The sequence below is a fragment of the Amphiprion ocellaris genome, chromosome 16, assembly GCF_022539595.1.
Source record: "Amphiprion ocellaris isolate individual 3 ecotype Okinawa chromosome 16, ASM2253959v1, whole genome shotgun sequence".
NCBI classification, from domain to species: Eukaryota; Metazoa; Chordata; class Actinopteri; family Pomacentridae; genus Amphiprion; species Amphiprion ocellaris.
This window is the reverse complement of record NC_072781.1, coordinates 10,420,674-10,440,665: the sequence shown is the minus strand read 5'-3', so window position 1 is coordinate 10,440,665 and position 19,992 is coordinate 10,420,674. Positions and strand designations below refer to the sequence as shown.

General features: G+C 39.2%; 1 protein-coding gene across 3 annotated transcripts in view; it reads left to right on the top strand.

Annotated features, from left to right (window-relative positions):
- Positions 1 to 684: 684 nt before the first annotated feature.
- The window catches only part of zgc:154058 (Transmembrane protein 150A-like), a 25,262-nt gene continuing 5,954 nt past the window's right edge, over positions 685 to 19,992 (top strand). For 2 of the 3 annotated variants that reach the window (XM_035945299.2, XM_035945298.2), the window contains exons 1-6: positions 685 to 934; positions 1,641 to 1,884; positions 7,185 to 7,232; positions 7,941 to 8,027; positions 9,073 to 9,140; positions 14,591 to 14,718. In XM_035945299.2, coding sequence (XP_035801192.1) covers positions 1,820 to 1,884; positions 7,185 to 7,232; positions 7,941 to 8,027; positions 9,073 to 9,140; positions 14,591 to 14,718 — 396 coding nt within the window. In that variant the 5' untranslated portion in view covers positions 685 to 934; positions 1,641 to 1,819. The remainder of the gene's footprint in view (positions 935 to 1,640; positions 1,885 to 7,184; positions 7,233 to 7,940; positions 8,028 to 9,072; positions 9,141 to 14,590; positions 14,719 to 19,992) is intronic. The other variant, XM_023263879.3, reaches the window with a different exon arrangement.

Below are 19,992 nucleotides of genomic sequence, written 5' to 3'. Positions count from 1 at the left end.
TATCATATCACCATATCATGTTAACACATAAGGATAATTTAAATGAAGATGAAAAACCCTTAAGACAACAACACAGATGGTGGCAAGCAACACTGGAATACTAATATTAATGCTAATACTAATATTGGGATTTTCTCATTAGGAAATACAGGTAAAGTGATCATTTAAAACTCCAGAGGGCAGCAGAAACAACTTTTGTTGCACAGACTGACATTATCTCTCAAATCTCTATTTCTGTCTCACACACATGCACACACTAAGACAGTTCTCCTTTTTTTGTTTTCTCTATATCCACTACAAAACTCGAGCAGTGTGGCTTTGCAGTGAGGGAAGAAAACGTGCCATCTTCAGCAGAAGAAAGGAACAAAAAGGAGGGTTTTAGTGTGTAGCGTTGTAGAGTTGTTTTTTCCAGAAGGCTCCGGTTTCCGAGTGTTGTACCGTTTACAGTGTTCAGTGGCGTTGCTAGGAAACAGCTACACTCTTGTCCGGCTCCCATAGTAACAGAAGAATCAACTTGGACACGTTTAAACTGCTAATATCTAAAGCTGCGATGTGTTTATAGCATGTATTGTATTTTCTTAGGTATACTAATAGTAGTAAAGTGTAATAGTGAGTAAAACAGTGAGTACAGTAGACGAACCTGCCTGTAGCCCCGCCCCGGTGGGCGGAGTCAAACAGCTGGATACTGTGGAGTGTCTCGTGGCGGCGGTGCACCGAGACAGACCGCTGAGAGAAACGAGCTTCCCCCTAACTCCTCTCACAGCGAGGACGGCTAACCGGAACCGCAGCCGCTCGGGAAAACACACAAAAATAGGATATAAAAGTAAGGCTGGACCGTGGTAGTTTCCCCTCCGCCCACCTGAGCCGTGGAGGACACGTCGGCGTACTCAAAGTTTCCAGAAAAAAGCTGCACAAACCTGCTAGCTAACAGAAGGTGAGTAGTTAACGCAGACTTGCCTTTGATGCTCGTCGTTGCTGCTAGCTAGAAAGTGAGAAAAAAAAAAACCGTCATTGTTGGTAAATTAACTGGTTAGCAAAGCAGAGTGTTAAAGCTGTGTTTTTCCATCGCAAAAATCAAATGATATAACGGTATAAGCCCAGTGCAACATCATACAACACCTTGAAGCAAGTGGTTGTTTGGAAAACTGAAGAAAAAACTGAAAAGCAATACTTTTATAAAAGCAACGTGATGTCATACGAGACTAAAATACAGTTAAGAACCTCTTCTATTTACTACACATTAAATTGCTGTGAGCATCACATCCCTGGCTGCACATGCTTTGATGACTCCAACTAGTAATGATGTTTATGATAAAATTTAATTCGATTAAACTATATTGTCATTGCGCCAAGACAACAAAATATAGTTTAACGTCTGACCAGGAGTGCAACATAAAAGCAGAAATGTGCAAAGATACGCACCATATGAGCATCTAAATATCCAAGATATGTGAATGCTCAAGATGTTAAGCAATGTATGTGGTATATACAACATTGGTTTATACTGTATGATGCAGCATTAATGCAGTGAACAGTACAGACAGTGTGGTGTGAGCACGCTAAGTATGATGATGATTACTGTCTGATTAGTATATGAGTGATCCTGGCCTAACTCACTGCCCTTCTCGTGTCACTCCCAGGCTAAAAGGACACATCTGTCGTGCCAGCGTCCTATCGACCATCCTCCACCTGCAGGAAACATGAATCACTCGGTGGCAATGCAGATGTCATTGACACTCAGTTAAATGTTACTTGAGCAGATATCGCTCGGCTGGCCGAAGAGGAAAAAGAAGAAAGGGACTGTTCAAGGTGCTGGAAGATGTCTCTCTGGATGATACTGCCTGTTAGCCTCCCAGTCCTGACCATCACTGGGATATGGGTTGTGTAAGTACCATAATAAATGACGGCAGAAAACTGTAAAATCCATTTATTTAATGTGTATGAATATAAAACCTCCAAGCCATATGCAGCCAGATATCGGATGAGACCAAAATGGTTTGTAAAATTGCCTGCTACTTTGACAGTGAGTAGTGATGCTTAGGTTAGTATGTGTCAAGGATAATACATAAGTTACAATATAGGAGGAAAATAGAGTTTTGTGGTTTAAAAGAGTCTTTGTTGGTATAGTAGATCTCGTTAAAAAATTTAAGAAACCATATTTTCCATAGAAATATAAATTCTGACAGTCAGACCATTATTTGGTCATTCACACTCTTTATTTTAAAGGCAACCAGGCACAAAAAAACTACCTATACTTATCCCTTGCAGACTCCTAATATAGATATATGAGTGTATACGCAACAGAAACAATATATTCTTCACATCACTATCAATCACTGTATCTATGTGCAATAGCGCAATAATAGAAAAATGGCCCACAGTGGAACTCTGTGTAAACCATTTTATTGCTTAATAGATCTACGAAAAACATATTTCACCTATTTCACATTTATTCTGCCTGCATAGCCACATGACCATTACAGTCATTTTTAGGTTTTCACATTTCTTTTGATTGCAATTTAAAAAAAAAAAAAAATCAGTATAAATCTTTAACTGGATTTATTTGGCATTTATATCTGTTTTTTTCCTTTCTTCTTAAATATTGCAGTATATGTAGCAGAAAATACAAATTATTGTCATAATAAAAATGAGAATTTTCAAATGATCTGTCTCGTACAATACACATAGTGATATCCAAGCAATATTCTACCAAATTCCAAATCAGCTGTTCGTATTGTAACAAAATCCTTTCAATACCACAGCCTCTCCTGTCTTCAGGAGAACAACACTGCATATTTATTCTAAATTCCTGGGAGCCATGGCAATTACATGTGGATTAACTCCCTCCAGGAAAGATCTGGGATTTTCACCCCTCTCTTAAAAGTGAGACATGCAGGTTCGCAGCGTAGCTTAATTATCCGAAGTACAGTATCTGAGCAGATGTAGCGGAGAGAAGAGAATGAGCACCTCCTGGTTATACTTGGGCTGACAGCTCTTCTCTCTGTTATTACTTTGAGAGGAGGAATGTAAACCCCAAGGGGAGAGAGACAGATGGCCCAATTCCAAATTGTCGTAGTTATGTATCTAGGCTATGTGCTACATCAGTGTGATAAGATGTGCGGGGAGTAAGCAGACTAATCAGGTGCCAAATCTCAGAACTTGTTTACCAATTAGTGTTTGTGATCACGGCTTCTTCACAGTCCAGTCATCAGTGTGTATCCAGGTGTACGCCTATACATCTACAATAGCGCTAGCATTACACTTTTCTTCCTAGTTTTGGCATTTATTTCTGAGGTTGAAAGCTGATCTGAGTTAAGATTGGCAAACGCTGCTGACGGGCATACCCTTGAAACCCGTTTCCTTCCCGTTACCTTGACAAGGGCGCCTTGTTTCTAAGAGTAGTGAAGGGTCTTTTTCCCGACTAGTGGAATGTCAAAGGATGTGACATGTTGCATAACTTCTTTATTCAGTGCGGGTGACCGGGTGGGAGTAAGGTAAATACTGGAAGGGTGTAGTAGAGAGCGTAAGCAGAATTTTCACTCTGCATCTGGTGGCCATGCCCAGTATGTGAAAATTCTGGAGCCAGGCTTGTGCCCACCCAAGAGTTTTGGCATCGATTGTATTGCTGACCTTTTATGAGTTAAGTAATGTCTTAGAAAAACCAGCGTGGCTCCATGATGCCTAAAAGCAATCTTTTTGCCATTTAAATTTGAAATAGTTTTTCAAAAACATATTTCAAGTTTTATGTGCTTCAGCAGCCATTGACGGAAACAACTGGAGTTTAGCCTATACTCCCCCAATTCATCCATGATTTATACATCACACCCTTTCCTGAGGTTATTTTTGCACAGCTTTTGGGAATTTTCTGTGTGCAAACCTGATTTTTCCATGAAAGTCTTTTCTAAATGTTTCTTGTTCAGTCCTATGGTTTGTCCCACGTATATGTTGCTCATAGGCATGCAATTACAGTTTACAGCTGCTGCTGAGCTTTGATAGAGGGCTAATTATATAAACAAACCTATTATTACTCGACCTCCTCCGAGCACATAATGCACTGGTTCAGTTTCACATACTGCTAAAAAAAAGTCGTCTTTATTTAGAAATGTCCCAGAGCTGCACTGATGCTATTTTGTCTTTGGATGATGACCAAATATATAAAAAATGAGCCTCAGAAGTTATGGAAAACCAGAAACATAAATTTTCATCTGGCTTTAGTTAATTTTCAGTGTTTTTCCAGTGAGACTCTGTCGTGTTCTTCTAGATTTTTTTGGAAGTTTGTTTTGTTTTTGTCATGTTGGTGTTATTGTACTGTGGTTAAAGTGTTCAAGGCTGGAGCTGTGAAGGCCTTCTATCTGACAGCCATATTCCAGTTACACTAGAGGGTTTCCTCGCTGCATTATGCTAGAGATGCACTCTTTACACACATGGTGATTCTTTTGCTTCATGTTTTTCAAAGACCAGTGTTAGCTAGCTCCAAAAGTAACTTTGGACTTGTGAGAATAAGTGAAATGAACCACAAATAGATGCTCCATATTTCCAACAGCAACTGTGCTCTTGACTTCACTTTAAATGTATCAGAATTAAATGTAGAAGTCATTGTCATGATTACAGATGCAAATTTTCAATAATTCTCAAAATCAGCAGCCTCATCTATCAATAATCAAATAATTGTTAACGTGTTTTGCGCCTAGGAGTTGGTGTTACAGCTCTCTGAGTGCAATGAAAAGACATGAAACTGTAGCAGACAGTGGGGAAAAAAAATCTGAATCTTATGGGCATGAAGTGTGTACATGTGTTCACATATATGATGTGCTTGTTAGTGACTTCCAGGTGTCAGCTGTGTATGCGTGTTTCTGATTTATCCCTGTCGTTTAAAGATTGGTTTGTGAGTAGGATACTATCAACCCTGGAAAACATTCCTAATTGGCGCTTAACCTCTTCCTGAACTACAACGGATTTCACAAATCAAGACAAATAGTATCTCTGTCTGACTCTGACTGTCTGTCCTCCCATCTTTTTCTGGCATTTAGAAATATTATTTTTATCATTGTGTGTCAGTAACAATTATATAATGTAGTAATTGTATTTCCTTCCTGCATATCCTTTTTTCCCTCTTGAGGAGTCGACAGAAACACGGCTAAAATTGTCATGTGTAATTGTACATGTTGTTTATAGTTGCCATTAAAAACATGGTTTTGTATGAGCCCCTTAGAACCCTGACAGTCCTACCAACATTTTTTCGTCTGCTCTTCATATTGAGCAGTGCAGCCAACCATCAAATATGCAGACGTCTACATGCTTGTCTCATTTACATACGCTGTTTTGTAGGACTCATGCATGTATGGACAAGGCAGACACAGTTAAGCTGCAAATGTCGATGTTGGGGAAATAGTTAAGGGCCTCACACTAAGGATCCAAGACACCACTGTCTAAAAGTGAGCTGTTCATTGGTTCTTCATCGGCCCAAAACAACTCGCTCACTGCCAGAAACAAATCTGCCCCTACAGAGCACCTCAGTATCATTGAGTTTCCCAAAAACATCTGTTCGAGAAACATCAGATTTTTGTTTTGAAGTTCTTCTAGGCAGCAAATAACCAGAGTCATATCTTCAGGCTAATAAAACATGTGATCATTGTCGCCTAATTCAAGACGTTCTTGTGATAAGTTTTATTTATAGCCTAAGCAAAATTGGATCCTTGAGGCCAATGCTTTTGGAAACAAGACTGACGGTAATAGAAAGATGGGTAACAAATTAAAGAAAAACTCCTACAATGTGGGGATCTGGTGGCATTTTTTTTGCTAGCATTGTTTGGGTCCACATGTTCACTGCAGATCAATACAAAGTTGATCTGAGTGATTAGCTTTATCATTTGATGAGACAGCATATTAATCCTGATGGGAGAGGTCTCCTGACCGAGAGTGCCTTCCTCTGTAGGGCATGAGGGCGTCACTGGATAGCTGACGAGAATGAAAATGATAGAATTCCTGCTCTGTGGTTGTTGCAGTTACCAGATCTGAACTCAAGTGAATATCTATGGAAAATGTTGGATTGATGTGTTAGACAGCACAAACACCATCATCAAAAAACCAAATGAGGGAATATCTTTCATAAGAATGGTGTTCATCTCTCCAGTGGCGTTCCAGAGAATTGTAGCATAAATGCCAGGGTGTGCTGAAGCTGTTTTAGTGGCATGTGGTAGCCCAACACCTCACTAAGACACTTTTTGTTGGTTTTTGCTTTCAAACGGAAACTCAAAAACAATAGTGTCAGTGTGAATCCTGCAGATTTTATATTTTTTTTGCCCATTAAAAAAAAAAAACATTTGAGAGATTTTTTTTCTTTCAATCTTGAATTACACACCTAGAATTACCATTTTTGTTCACTGTGAAATGTTTAATTCAGCTGTGGACACTGAAAAACATGCATAGCAATCGATAACATGTCGAATATAAAATAGGCGTTAAGTATATTATTGGTCCTGAGCTTGTGAAATACAGATTCTGTCTTTTCACCCTCAGGTCATTGACCTCTCCCTGGATGTGGCTGGTCAGTGACCCAACCAAATCAACAGTACAGATGGATTTCAGTTGGCTACAGTCAAACCAGTTTGACCGACACAAACCAGTATTTTCTGTCTTTGACCCTCTAAGAACTGGATAGAGCGATAAGAAATGTTCGGGTCACCTGGTCTGTCAGGTTGAACAGATGCATCTCAGTGGTAGGTCAGACTGGCAGGATTTAAGTGTTTTTAGATGTGACTGATTTGAAGTAGCATAAAACATGTAAAAGTATAGCCCAAGTGTTTAAAGGTAATTCACAACCATCACTGTACATAAGCACCTAGATGTGTGATAATAAACATGATCCTATGTAGACTTTTTGTTTATTGGTTTTAGGCTTGAAACAAATTAGACTTGTTTTGTTTTCCTCTGTTCAGGATGTACGCCTACACATATTATGCTCGCTGTGTGTGACATCTCCTGGGTCTCAGTAATATGAGGGTATTGTGTTGGTGAGGGTTTTGACAGTGAATTTCTCACTGCTTGTTGCTTGAATTTTTTGTGAATTTAACAGTTTTTATTCTGAATTGAGTCATCATGTAAGACAACAGTGTAATAATACAATTACAATAAACCACAGTTGTTGGCTCTTATTTTGGCTTATCATATTGTTTGTCTTTTAGGTATGCCATGGCTCTGTACAACCAGCACGTCTGCCCCGTGGATAATTGGTATGTTGCTTAATCTGTCCTGCATTTTACTTCACCATACTTGTGTTAATCTCTGTGTGCTCATCCCTTGCATTCAGACTTTAGCTTGATCAGGGTAATTCGACCTACCTTGATCTAAGAATCTTTTACCTCTTTTGCTACATAAAGTATTGGAAATCTTTCCTTTTCAGTCATTTAACAGACTGGAGAGGCTCAACAAAACTCACATAACCAAAAGAATAAACTGCAGAAAATATGCTCTGTTTTGAGAACAATAACATTTATTGTTATTATTCTTGCTGTTGTCAGTTAATATGTTGTTGTTGAGTAACTGACCAGTCCTCTGGATGTTGGGTTTGTTTTGTCAGAGAAGTTGAGGTTAGTCTCTACCAGCAGAGCTACTATTTGATGACACAGTGGTTTTCTGACACTTTGACTCACCAGCCCTAAAAAAAAAAAAAAAAAAAAAACTGAAGAAAGCCTGGTTGTGTTCCCACAAAATGGCTCTCAAACAAAAACAATACTGTTACTGTAATGTGATCTAAAGACTGAAGACATTTATTATACCACATAAATAAATATTTATACTGGAAAATCTAAGAACTTACAAAATAATCAGAAATATGTCTTTGTGGTTGCTTCTCATTTGCACCACATGTATTTGTTAAGATTTTCCTTTGCACCATTTTTGTGTGTGCGGCCGTGTTTGATGTATGTTTGATATTCCAGGTTGTACAACCAGTCGTGTGAAGAGGAGCTGTATTTGCAGAGCGGGCCATCCTTGTGCTGCACGCTGGACAACGTACCTCTGATCAGGTCTGTAAGATTCCCACCCTAAACCACTACAGCTCTGCCTCTCCTCTGTCTCTTGTCTGTCTCTGTTTCTCTGCTGATTTAAAAACAGGAACACTGTCCCATTGTTTCACATGACCCCTGTCAGCACGGTGTTGATAAAAAGCGGGTGAGCTTGAAGGAGACAGTTCTCCTGAGTGTGTCTGTGTGTGTGCCTTCTGAAAATAACTTGGGCTGAAATATCCTGCCTGCCACCGTGGCAGTTCAGAGGCAGAACATGGGTCTACACTTAACCATGTAAACACACGTGCAGAGGAGTCGGCTTACAGTTGGGAGGAAATCAAGACACTCCTGCTCCTTTGTTTAGCTTCGTGGCCTTCTGAGCCTTTAACATCAAAGGCCAGTTGTAGAACATAAATACTGCGGTTTGCATAAAACATGTGGAGGGAAGCAATAAATCCCTGCCTGTGTTTTTTAACTAAATACAGATTATATAATAATGTATCTAGGAAGACGCCTCAAACTCAAGCCTCAATGTGTAGCTACAGATTAACAGAGAAACTGTCCTGGTAGTGCTGTTGTTGCATAATCAGTTGAAGTGATAAAGGTGCAAGAGATTCACATTGTTAATCAGTGCTAAATGTAGTGCTATTGTGGCAAATCTAGCAAACTATTCATAGCCATCCTTCAAAAAATCCATTAAAAATCATAAGTCTGAAGAATTTTACATTTCCATCCATGTTCTGAAGAATGCGTGTGTGACTGCAGTCAGCTGAGAAGGCTTTGGCTTTGTAGGCAGCAGGAACTCGGGCACAGACAGCCAGTGTTGACTGTCTCCTGGCTTCCCCTCCTACAAACATTTCCCATTCCTAGAAGAGAGGCAGTGTGTAGTAGGTGAAAAGTCAAAGGCATGACGACGGGATGTTGGGAATCGTGGTACATCGAGCTTGCATTTCACGAACAGAAATTCAACTGTGACAGCATGCTGTATTTCAGAGTGAAGAAGTTGCTGTGCACAAGTTGACTCACAGTGCTCCTCTGATTCATGTCTGTTTACTCTTTCTTGCAGCAAATGTGGGACTCTCCCCCCTGAGAGCTGCTTCTTCAGCCTTATCTGCAGCACAGGCTCATTCATGGGTAAGACACACACATCCATCACTTCAGTGGACATTACACAGACTTGCATTAATTGCCTGGACACCTACTCTGACTGTAACCTTATCCTTACCATATCCTAGTAAAATACAATCATTTATATTATGCAGGACTTGTTTTTTTTTTCCCTAAAGAGAGATGAATCCTCCCAATACGACTGTGTAAGCATATTTATGACCCAGTAACACAAGTATGCACACAACCCCTAAGAGCCAGTGAAAGCCCTGCATGTGGTTACTTTGAAAAGAAGACAGGCAGAAATAAGCACAAATTTGATTTAGAGTTGATACACTGCAGAATTCTGCACATATGTTCAGGTCACATGCACAGAGTCTGTATTTTACTGGGCACAAGGAAAATATGTGTTATTAAAAAAAAGAGAATGATCTACCATGTGCTGGTCTGCATGTCTTTTGTAAGTCTACACGTGCTGTTGCCCTGTGTTCACTGGTGGCTCTGACTACCCCGATCTAGTTAATGTTTCCCAGGTGTATGTGTGTGTAAAGCAGGGGAGAGAGTTTTTTTTGTCTTGTTTGTTGCCCATGCTTCTAGCAGCTCTTTAAGGCTGATTGGCTGACTCCGGACCATTTCTTCCAAAATAACGTGCAGTACTGTAAGTTTGTTTGTTGAGCCAAATTACAGCTCTGCTCTTTGCCTACGGCAAAAATGAGAGAGCCTTTCTGTGTCGTGTGTTTTTGTACATGGAGAGAGACTACACATAAGTATACTGTGCTGTATTGGAGAGACTAGACTGTTGCATCTAAGTGTGAAGTCTGCTTAGGCAGCAGTGAAAGTCCAGTGTGTTGGAGCAGTTCTGTGAGCCAACAATGACCCCTGTGTACATATACATACAGGTGTAAGACAAAAAAAGGAAGGCTAAGCACCTGGTTGAAACATGAATTGAAATATTTGCAAAATTGTAGTATGACCTACACAGTAAACAACAACAAATAAAAAATAGAACCTAGTCAAAAACCTGTGAAAATCTAGAAATAAATAAATACTATAAGGTTCAAAAACTGTAAAAACTGTTGGCAAGTAAATTAGTTTCTTCTGTGATTCTTTTAGATATGACCGATAATTTAACAAAATCTGTAAAATGGCAGTGAAATATCCTCAATCCTGCTAAACCCCACACTCTCTAGATGTAAGGAAACATGCTTGTTTCACCCTTTGATGTGCAATATGGGTCAAAAGTGACCCAAATCCAATGGAAAATGGGTATCTCCTCACCCATACTGCGCATCAAAGGGTTAATACAGATCGGCACAAAAATCATATTGCCATTTTTGTGGTTTTTGTCAGGGGAAAAGAAGTGCAAAAATTACTATTTTCTCTTAAATCATGACTCATGTTGCGATGTCTGTTAAATTAATTCTGATATAATTTTTTGCATCTCATTCAGTCCTGCTGAATACCTGATCATACTGTTAACTAAGATGCAGAATAATGCATTTTCTGCACTGTTCTGCAGAAATATTCATTCAGCGTTTGGTTTTGTGGCAACCAAACAATGAAGGTTTCAAACTAAAAGCCAAGATGTCTCCACTGTTGACTTCATTGCTCAACTGTGATGGCAGTTGACGTCTCACTCAGTTTAGAGGTAATTGTGTTGTAATCTTCCAGTGCACCATGTTTACCTACAAAGACCTTCTTACACAACATGTGTGCAATATAACTGTGAAATAATGACATTCCTTCACCACTTCTTCCCTTCGCAAATGATAAACACTTTTCAGAAAACTGGATTAGTTTCTGTTATGTTTTCCTCTGAACAGGACCACCAAGACAGCAGTGTGTAAACTCAGAAGTCTTAGCAAGCAGTCTGTCAGAGTTGAATACAGCATTACGATAAAGGTTTATTTTCGGTATGGGACAGCTTGGCTTAACTGTAAATCTAAGCTCACAGGTTAACAGCAATATTATTCTTGTCATTGTTGCTTGTCACCAAATATTTGTAGTAGTTGTGGCTATTGATATGTGGGGGAGTAAGAAAATCAGATAACCAAAAATCAGCCAGTAGTTATTGTTTTTAAAGCTGAAATGAATAGTTGATGACCCACGTAATCAATCAACCAAAAGAAAAATCCCAGGCAACAATTTTGATAAGCAAGTACCGGTAATCAGTTTTTGTCAAGCAAAAATGTACTAGTTGGAGCATTATGAATAGAAAGATATGCAGCTTCTTTTTGTTTTCCGTGATAGCGAACTGAATATATTTGGATTTTGGACTGTTAATCAGACCACACGATTCATTTTAATATGATTATATGACTTACCGTATTATTAGATTTATCAGTAAAAATAGTTGGTCACTGCAGCCCTACATAAAACTTGATACAGATCATCTGCTTTTAGGTTAAATAAGTGAGACATTTTGTGACTGTGGAAAAATCTTCTTCTCTGCGCTCTTTGTTGAATGAACTGTGTTATAATTGCACTGTTTCAAAAATGATTAACTACATCATACTCACATCTGAGTCCAATTGCATTTGCATCTGGCCAATGGACATGTGAGCACCTCTTTAGGTGCTTTGGTTGCTTTAATCTTGAGGTCAAATTGGGTGAATTTAAGCAGATGTTAATACCAGTTGTAAGGCAAGTTATTATGGCTCTACCAAGTGGGTTAAGTTGGTATGGTATGTAGCAATACAACAGACTATTGTAAATAATCTGTTCTTAGCTTGTTAGCCTGTTGATTTATGCCCTACTTGTAAGACGGTGCCTGCTACAGCTGGCTCAGGGTTTCACTCCTAAGTGGGATAACATGGACTCAGTGAACTATATGCTGCCTCATGATTATTCTTCTCCTTTTCATCCCACTTCCCACCTTTCTGCCAGTGTACACACTCGATGTTTTAACACAATGCATGTATTCTTTCTTTGCGTGCCTCCTGTGGGAGAGAATGCGGCAGGGTGTTTGGGTTGTAACATATCCCCTTATGAGGACGGTGGAGTTTGTTTTACTGTGAGGTGTGACTTTTGTGGGAATATGCCCTTGTGTGTGCATGTGCACTAGCTTTTGTCCTGCTCTATGTGTGTGAATGCAAAAGCGAATCAGTACTTGTGGCAGTGTGGTTGTGCATACTACAGTATGTCCATGCTTCCCCTTTGATGGAAGAGAAACAGGGTTGCAACAGTGTTAGTCCCCACATTTTAGTTCCTCCTCCCAGCTTCCTGATTTCAGAGAAAAGGAATAAGAACTGTAAAATATAGCTTTTTGTATTTTTGGTTTTTTTTTATACTGGGACAGTATTAGAAGCTGTGGTGGCATGTTTATGCAAAATTATTCCTATTGTTGAGCTGTCAGACAGCAGCTTCTCCTGACCATCTTAGGCCAGGTGGAGGTCAGCTATGCTGCTTACTCATCAGACATGAAACCCTGCTGGAGCAGCCCTCGACCTCAACATGTGTGACATGCATCCTCAAAGTAGGATGGCAGAAAACAGCTGACACAAATTCACCATTAGAGTGCCCAAAAGATAAATGTGGAAGAAACATGGATTTGCTTTGTAGAGAAAATGTGTAAATGTTCTTTCTTGTCTTTAACCTTCAGGCCTAGCTTTCATCATTTCATATTGACTGTTAAATGCCAGCAAGTTTAAACATGCTCATTTGTTATGATGAAACAGTCATTTTGTCCAAACAGAAAAAAATTCCACGGCAGTAGGGGGGAGAACAAATGTTGCTATCTAATAAAATAAACTGCAGCTCACTTTCTTGTCCTTTCAGCAACGCAGTATGTTCTCCATTTTAAAAGGAGCTGGAAAAACAACAATGACAGGATTGTTTCCGAGCCTGCAGACACTGCTGTGTGTTTTTCCATGACTGCAACTGAAATCACTTTGCCATGATGATTTTAGTACTTCGTTCTGCTCTGTAGAAACAGAGGGAAGCTCACATAAATGCAGATACACAGCCATGAGGTTTTTAACAAAAAAAGTAAATAATAAGTAGAGATTTCACATTGTGATATCTGTTACATTAGCTTCAGCTAGAGGACCTATTACTATTACATTAGCTGCATTTCCTAACTGTATGTAGTAATGTCTGTCTGCATGGTCTGTGTTAAACAAATGTCATTTGTTTTCATTTTAATTCATTGCAGCATTTCAGTGAGCACATGGTAAACTCTGTGGGAAATGCAGTGATTGTGTTTATTAAAAAAAATAGATTCAGATCATAGTTAACTCTACATGTATACTTCAGGTAGTTAACAGTATTGATAAATATACTGTATATGGAATACGGTCTGAGTTCAGTGGAGGTATGTCTTCTGAGCTGTTCGTTGGCTTGCCTGTCAGCAACATTACATAGAAACTACCAGGCAGAATTGGTAAAGAGGCTGAGGATATGCAAAGAAAGGACCCATTACATTTTAAGTCTTTCACCCCATATTTCCTTTATTTTCTCTTCAATGCCGACAAAATATGCCAAAAAAAATTTCTTGAAAGAAAAACAAACATTAAGAAGCTTTATTGTTATTGTAAAAATCCTCAACAATATCAAATATAAATTAAATGTTTATTTAATACCGCTAACTGCTACACAAAATGTTTTTACGAATACAGAGCCAGTTCCAGAATAAACAATGGTTAATGTTTCATGCTGAGGTTGTGGCCAGATTATGAAATCTGTCTTGTCATTGAGACGCTGGCTTACAGCCAGACAGACCACAACATGTCCAAGCCCTGACTAATGCAGACAAAGCTTTACATTGTTACGTTTGTCTTTCCTCTCTGTGACTTTGGTTTCCATTTTTATTCTCTTCTAGCAGCACAGACCCTCTTAAAGCCCGCCTCTCGCCCAGAGATGGTGAGAGAGTTACCACAACAGTTTAGTCTTTGAGACAATATATGAGCTTCAGGTCGAGACATGAGAGGGGTTCCTTGTCCCCTCCGATTCTCTCAGCCTCTTTTTTTCCCCTCACCCTCTGTCCCTCGCTTTCACCAAGCCCAGTCAACCTTCATCAAGCACCAGCAGTGAGGAGCTAACAAAGAGAAACCAAGAGGGGGTCAGCTGCTCGGTGCACCAACAATGCACCCAGTCACAGCCTATTAGCACATCAGCACTCATCTGTCCCATATACTGTACTTAGTTTCCCTTCACCTTTTAATCTCATTCAGGACTTGGACAACCCCGACAAAAGTATCTTTCACACTTTCCCGCCACTTCCTGCCGCTCATATTTTCACTCGTTAGTCAGAGAAATTTGACTTCCTGTAAGTCTCATTAAGCTTCCAATGAGTTCTTGTGTTTCTTGGCTAAGTGAGGTGAGCCAGTGTTTGCATTACATTAAAGCCAGACACATGTGCATGGTACTGTTCCAAAAATAAGCAAGGTGATACTTTCCTCTTCCACTGGTACTGTGTAGTGATTTTAACATGTAATCTATACAGCTGACCCTCTCTTTATTTCTCTGTCTTTCTGCAGTTATGGTGATTGTGCTGCTCCGCTATGCCCACGTTATTGAGAAGCATCAAAACTGTGTTCTCAACACGGCGAGTCTCTCCACAGGCTGGATCTGTGCTGCTGGACTCATCATGGTGGGCAACTTTCAGGTACGTTTTTTTTAGTTTATTCCCCCAGTAAAACAAACGCAGTGATAAAATACAATATCATCATTTACAGCAGGGGTATCAAACTCATTGTAGTTCAAGGGCCACCCAATTTGATCTACAGTGGGCCGGACCAGTAAAATCAGAGCATAATAACCTATAAATAACAACAATTCCAATCAATTTTTTTCCTGTTTGTTTCAGTGCAAAAAAGTATATTATGAAAATGTTCACATTTAAGGAACCATCTTTTTACAAAACATTATGAACAATCTGAAATTTCTTAAGAAATGCCTCAATTTATCATTTATGCAGTACAACTTACAGATCACAGCGAATCTCAAAAGCATAAAACATTTAATTACAGGCATCAGAACAATAGAATATTTCACTTTATGATCAAAACAACTTGTCAAGATGTAGAAATCATTTTAAATTTAGGGTTTTACAAATTTAAAATTTGCATATGATATTTTCTCCATAATTTTTTCACTTTGTGAAGTCGTCCCGCAGGCCGGATGTGCCCCTCTGGTGGGCCGGTTTTGGCCCACGGGCCGTTTGTTAGACACCCCTGATTTACAGCAAAAGATGAACAAGATGCATATTTACATAGTAACAGCACAAAGTAATAAAACTGAACGGGAAAAGAGAAGTAAGTCACAAATCCAAGTATTACCGTTTGTGCATTCATGCGTGCATATGAGATGCTGACTGTGACTGTAAATCATCAGTTTGAAATATAAAACTGAACTTTGGCAAAATGTTAATCAGAAGTACAGCTTCTGAATCCATTTCTCAGGCAAATTACCACAAATTTTCAGGTTCCAGTTTTATTATTGTGCTGATTTTTTTGCTTTTTTGTGATCTCCTTAATCAGGATCGTCACTTTAATGGTGGAATATCGTTGGGATTCTAGGATATTATACTCTGCTTTTTTCACAGCTTTTTTATGGTTTATGCACCAAACGCTCAATCAAGAAAATCATGTGCAGATGTATTAATAATCCAAGTAACTGTTCAATGCAGCATTAAACAGAACTACATTTTACTGACCTGTGTACACGACTCAGCTTCTGTTTTGCTTTTGCTCTAATCTTCTTCTAATGACCCCTTCTCTTCTGCTTCTTTGTCACACACACCTTGTATTCCAGTGCACATATCCATCAGCTTTACTTAAACTGTGTTCTGCCTTAATGGACAAAAGACTAAAACTGCTCGTTGTAGTAGTTTAGTGCTAAAACCCAACTTGAATTCCTTCTCTGTAGGTATTTGTTCTTTGGGAAAGAATTTCTTGAAGTTTAAATATTTGGAGCCCTGGCTAAATGCCTAGACTCAGAAACAGAGAGAGAGTGTGTGTGTCTGAGTGTGTGTACACTTGTATTACTTATTTTGTAGGGACATAAATCTGTCCATTGTTGGGACCCATCTCCCTTTTTTGGCGCAAAATGCAAGTGCCCATAATGTAAATTGTTAAAATTTAGTTAAGTCTTGGTTCAAGGTTAGATTAGGAAATAAGTGTACATCACTGTAATGTCTTCTGAAATGATGTGTGTGTTACTTTGTAAGAACGAAAGAGAAAATATAGAGAAATAGCTTTATTGAGACCTCTCTGGAATTTTTCTTAAAATGAGGAATTTGGTCAGAGATTAAACAGACATGACGTGGTTTCTGACGACAGACCTGATACTGCAGTGAAATCTTGTTGTGAAACTTCTATTGACCTTCAGCTTTTAAAACATTGTAAAATTGTTCACCGTTGATCAGAAATAGTGGGCGAGTGCCTCTTCATATTTTGATTTCTATTTCAAGATAAGTCCAGTGATAAAAGTGTCTATTTTGAATGAAAACACGCTTTCTTATGAAGTAGAGTAATGTCACTTTGTGTGTATCTGTTGACATTCTTAGCATGTCTTCACCAGAAACCTGCCTCTGTCAGCAGTGTTAAAGCTTTCAGTATTTGATTAAAATCTTGGCACTATTTCCTCTCCACTTACATACTTTCTTTTGTTTCCTTAAGATAGTTTGGTTATTAGAAGTGGATGCAGATTTTTTGACTGTCATATATGTTTATTCTACAACTTTATGATGTGTATTTTAGCATATTGTCTGGTGTGGAACTGAATAGCCAGAGCTCCTTCATATGGGGATGCACTGATTCTGTGTGTCAGGTGTGCTACAGATGAGAAGGATGCTTAGCTTAATGTTTTCTGCGGATGACATGACATCTTAGTTAAACTATGCATGTCTGAAGGTCGCTGTGCGATGAGAAAAAAAGAATCATTGGACAGGAGTGTGTGGAACAGATGTGCAGATGTGGCAGCTTGTGTGAGAGTGCAAGGAGGTCGTCTTCACCCTCTTCCCGCTTCTCCTCCGAGGCCTCCGCTCTTCAGAACTGGGAGGAATTTTACGGGAAGAGCCAGGGGGAAGTGAGTCATCAAGTCTGGCCATGCATGGAGAGGAGCTGGGCAGACTGGGTGTGTGCAGCAGAGGCCCCGTCTCTAACCAATCACGAGCACGATCCTTGCCGCCCATTTGCAGACTGCCCTTTCTTATATTCGGGGACATTCCAGTGGGATGCAAAGAGAGATGACACCGATAGTGAATAAACTGTGGAAACCACATGAAAGCATCAAAATTATGCAGCAAAATTAAGCAAAGACCCAAATTCACAGTCTCAGAAGCAAATGAACCCTAGATCCACACCACAATCACGGAATCAGAGGGGGAATTGAAGCAGGCATCTGACAGTCAAAATCCAGCAGATCAAAGGGAGTGAAAGCACCAGAAATACAGGAACACATGGTAACGTACTCGGCAGTGTCAACTGCTTCAGTTTGTAGTCGTGTGTTACATAAGGCTTTGGCAGTACAGCTGTGGTGTGGCCACTGGGGCTTTTCCTGTCAGGCGGTCTGCTGGTTTGGGCAGAGACGCACATAAATAGGTGATGGAAAAGCACATTGCTGCCACATAGAGGTCCATGAGTGTTACACTGCTGGGTCAAAAGCTGCCTTCAGGAAGAGGACAGAAAGATAGAGGACAAGAAAAGATGGCTGGACTGCTAATCTCACTTTTTGCTGTGCGTTTGATGAGCAGATCGATAACACTTATGTGTACGCTGAATACAGCCCGCAGTGAAGCTTAGCAAAAGAAACAGGGTGCACACAGTTAACATTGCTGTATCTAAAGTTAAGAAAATAAGCACCAATAAAGTTCATAAGCTGTAAAACTTTGTTGAATCGTTTTTCCAAAATTGTCATTTTGGATACTGCTCAAAGTCTGATTGAAGGGCTTTTGTAATTGTTTGTGGTGACATTCTCCGTTGCAGATTTTGGCAGGCGTTTGGTACAGAAGGTGTGTTGTAAATGGTTGGACGTCAAAGACTTACTTCAGCTCTGTTAGTTCTGTTTCCAGAAAGTCAGAACTGAAACTAACAGAAAGATGATCAATTGTGTTTGTTCCCACATGTACATCCTCACCCTCTTATTACTCTGCACATGTTGTGTCGCTGCAATACACACTCATTTAAAAACAGTGTTTTTAAATGTAACACTCAGTAAAACTGTTTCTTTTAGATGATTTGCCAGTAAAGCCTGCACATATTCAGAATCCCTGAAATGCACACACACCTGCTTAGATTAGTTTGTTAATTTGATATGGATGCTGCAGTTTAACATTAATCCTATACAGAGCATGAAACTGATGTGTTACAAGGAGAGTTTATAGTTTTTGCTCATTTTCTAATCTCAGTTCAGTTCTGTAGTTGGGCTTTTATACACACAATGTGCAATTAAAATACACAACTTTCATTCTCATAAAACTGCCATAAACTATAGGCATGGAAGTACAATGAAATACTCATCATAAAATACATTACTCATGATGCGTAAGGGGTGTAAGAGAAAAAAACAACAACAATTAGACAGCTAAAAATTGCTACAGATCTGGTTTGCTTTTCCCCAGCCCCTTACATTTGTTGTGAAAGATTATATATCTGTAGATAATTAGATTTCGGTTTGTAATGTATTTTGTATTTGACAACCATTGCAACTACATGCAGATGACTCCTTTCTTTAGCAAGTGTGAACTCAATGTGAACGCGATTACTATTCATTTATGCAGGCGAACTGCTGGTCAGTGTCAGCCTGCAGGAACTGATTTATCAAGCTGATCTTGTTTAGTCATCAAGCTGTATTTCATGTTGTGACAAACACTGCAGAGGATCATGTCTGAACGCTTTAAAAATGCAGTGAAGAAGACATGACCAATTGTTAGAAAATCTGATGTATCTGCATATAATTTCACCAAAGGCAGGAGCTCGGAGGAAAGTAATTTCTGATGAACACATGCAGCTGTAATAAAATATGTTGCTCTTTAATGCAGCCCAGTCTTCTCTTCATCATTTCTCTCTTTTTACTGCTCTTTTTTTTATGGACCTTGTTTTACATTTTTATTCTCTTTTTATTCTCTTATTTCTCTTGTAATCTATTAATTTGTCATTCTTGTCATTATTTTGTATTTTGTATCTTGTATTTATTTCTCCCAACCCCACCCTACCATTATCTCAATATACATTGCTGACATGCCTCAGGGTGCTTGTATGCTGTATAAAGTGTGAAAACATACGGCATCAAAAGATAACTTGATGCCTTGATGCATTATTCAGGCAGCAGGTAAGGACTGCAGCTAGTGACTTAATCTGCAACACCAGGCAGAAGACACAAATACACAATCAATACAGATTATTAAGTGGTACGTGGACTAAATGGTTAAAAAGCCCCCTTACTCCTCAATTCCAGTGACTTCTTCAGATTTCTTAAAGTTGAAAGTGAGAAATTTTATCTCTGTCATGTTCCATATCAAAATAGGTGCAGATTTATGTTCTGCAGAACAAACTGTTTCAACACTAGTATGGAAGGAAGTTACATCAGTTAGAACACGATGATGAAGATGCCAAGAGAACAAGCATATGGTTGTTGTTCATGCATGTGTGTGTTTTATTATGCCTGGTTTATTGAGTAACAGATTGGCAGCCCTCAATTCTAACAGTGCCAATAGGATGTGGTTACAGTAACTGTAGAGGTGATGCAGGAGAAGAAATGTGATTGTGAAATAACCTGTTTACTCTGTAAGGTACTAGATTAAAACAGGAATATCACAAGAAAGAATGCACTGCTTTTTGGAAACAAAAAATGTAAAATGTGTAAGACCTGGCCGTGATTTCTTTCCCATCTTTACTTCCGGTTTGGGAGACAGAGGTGTATGGGCTACTCCTGCTGA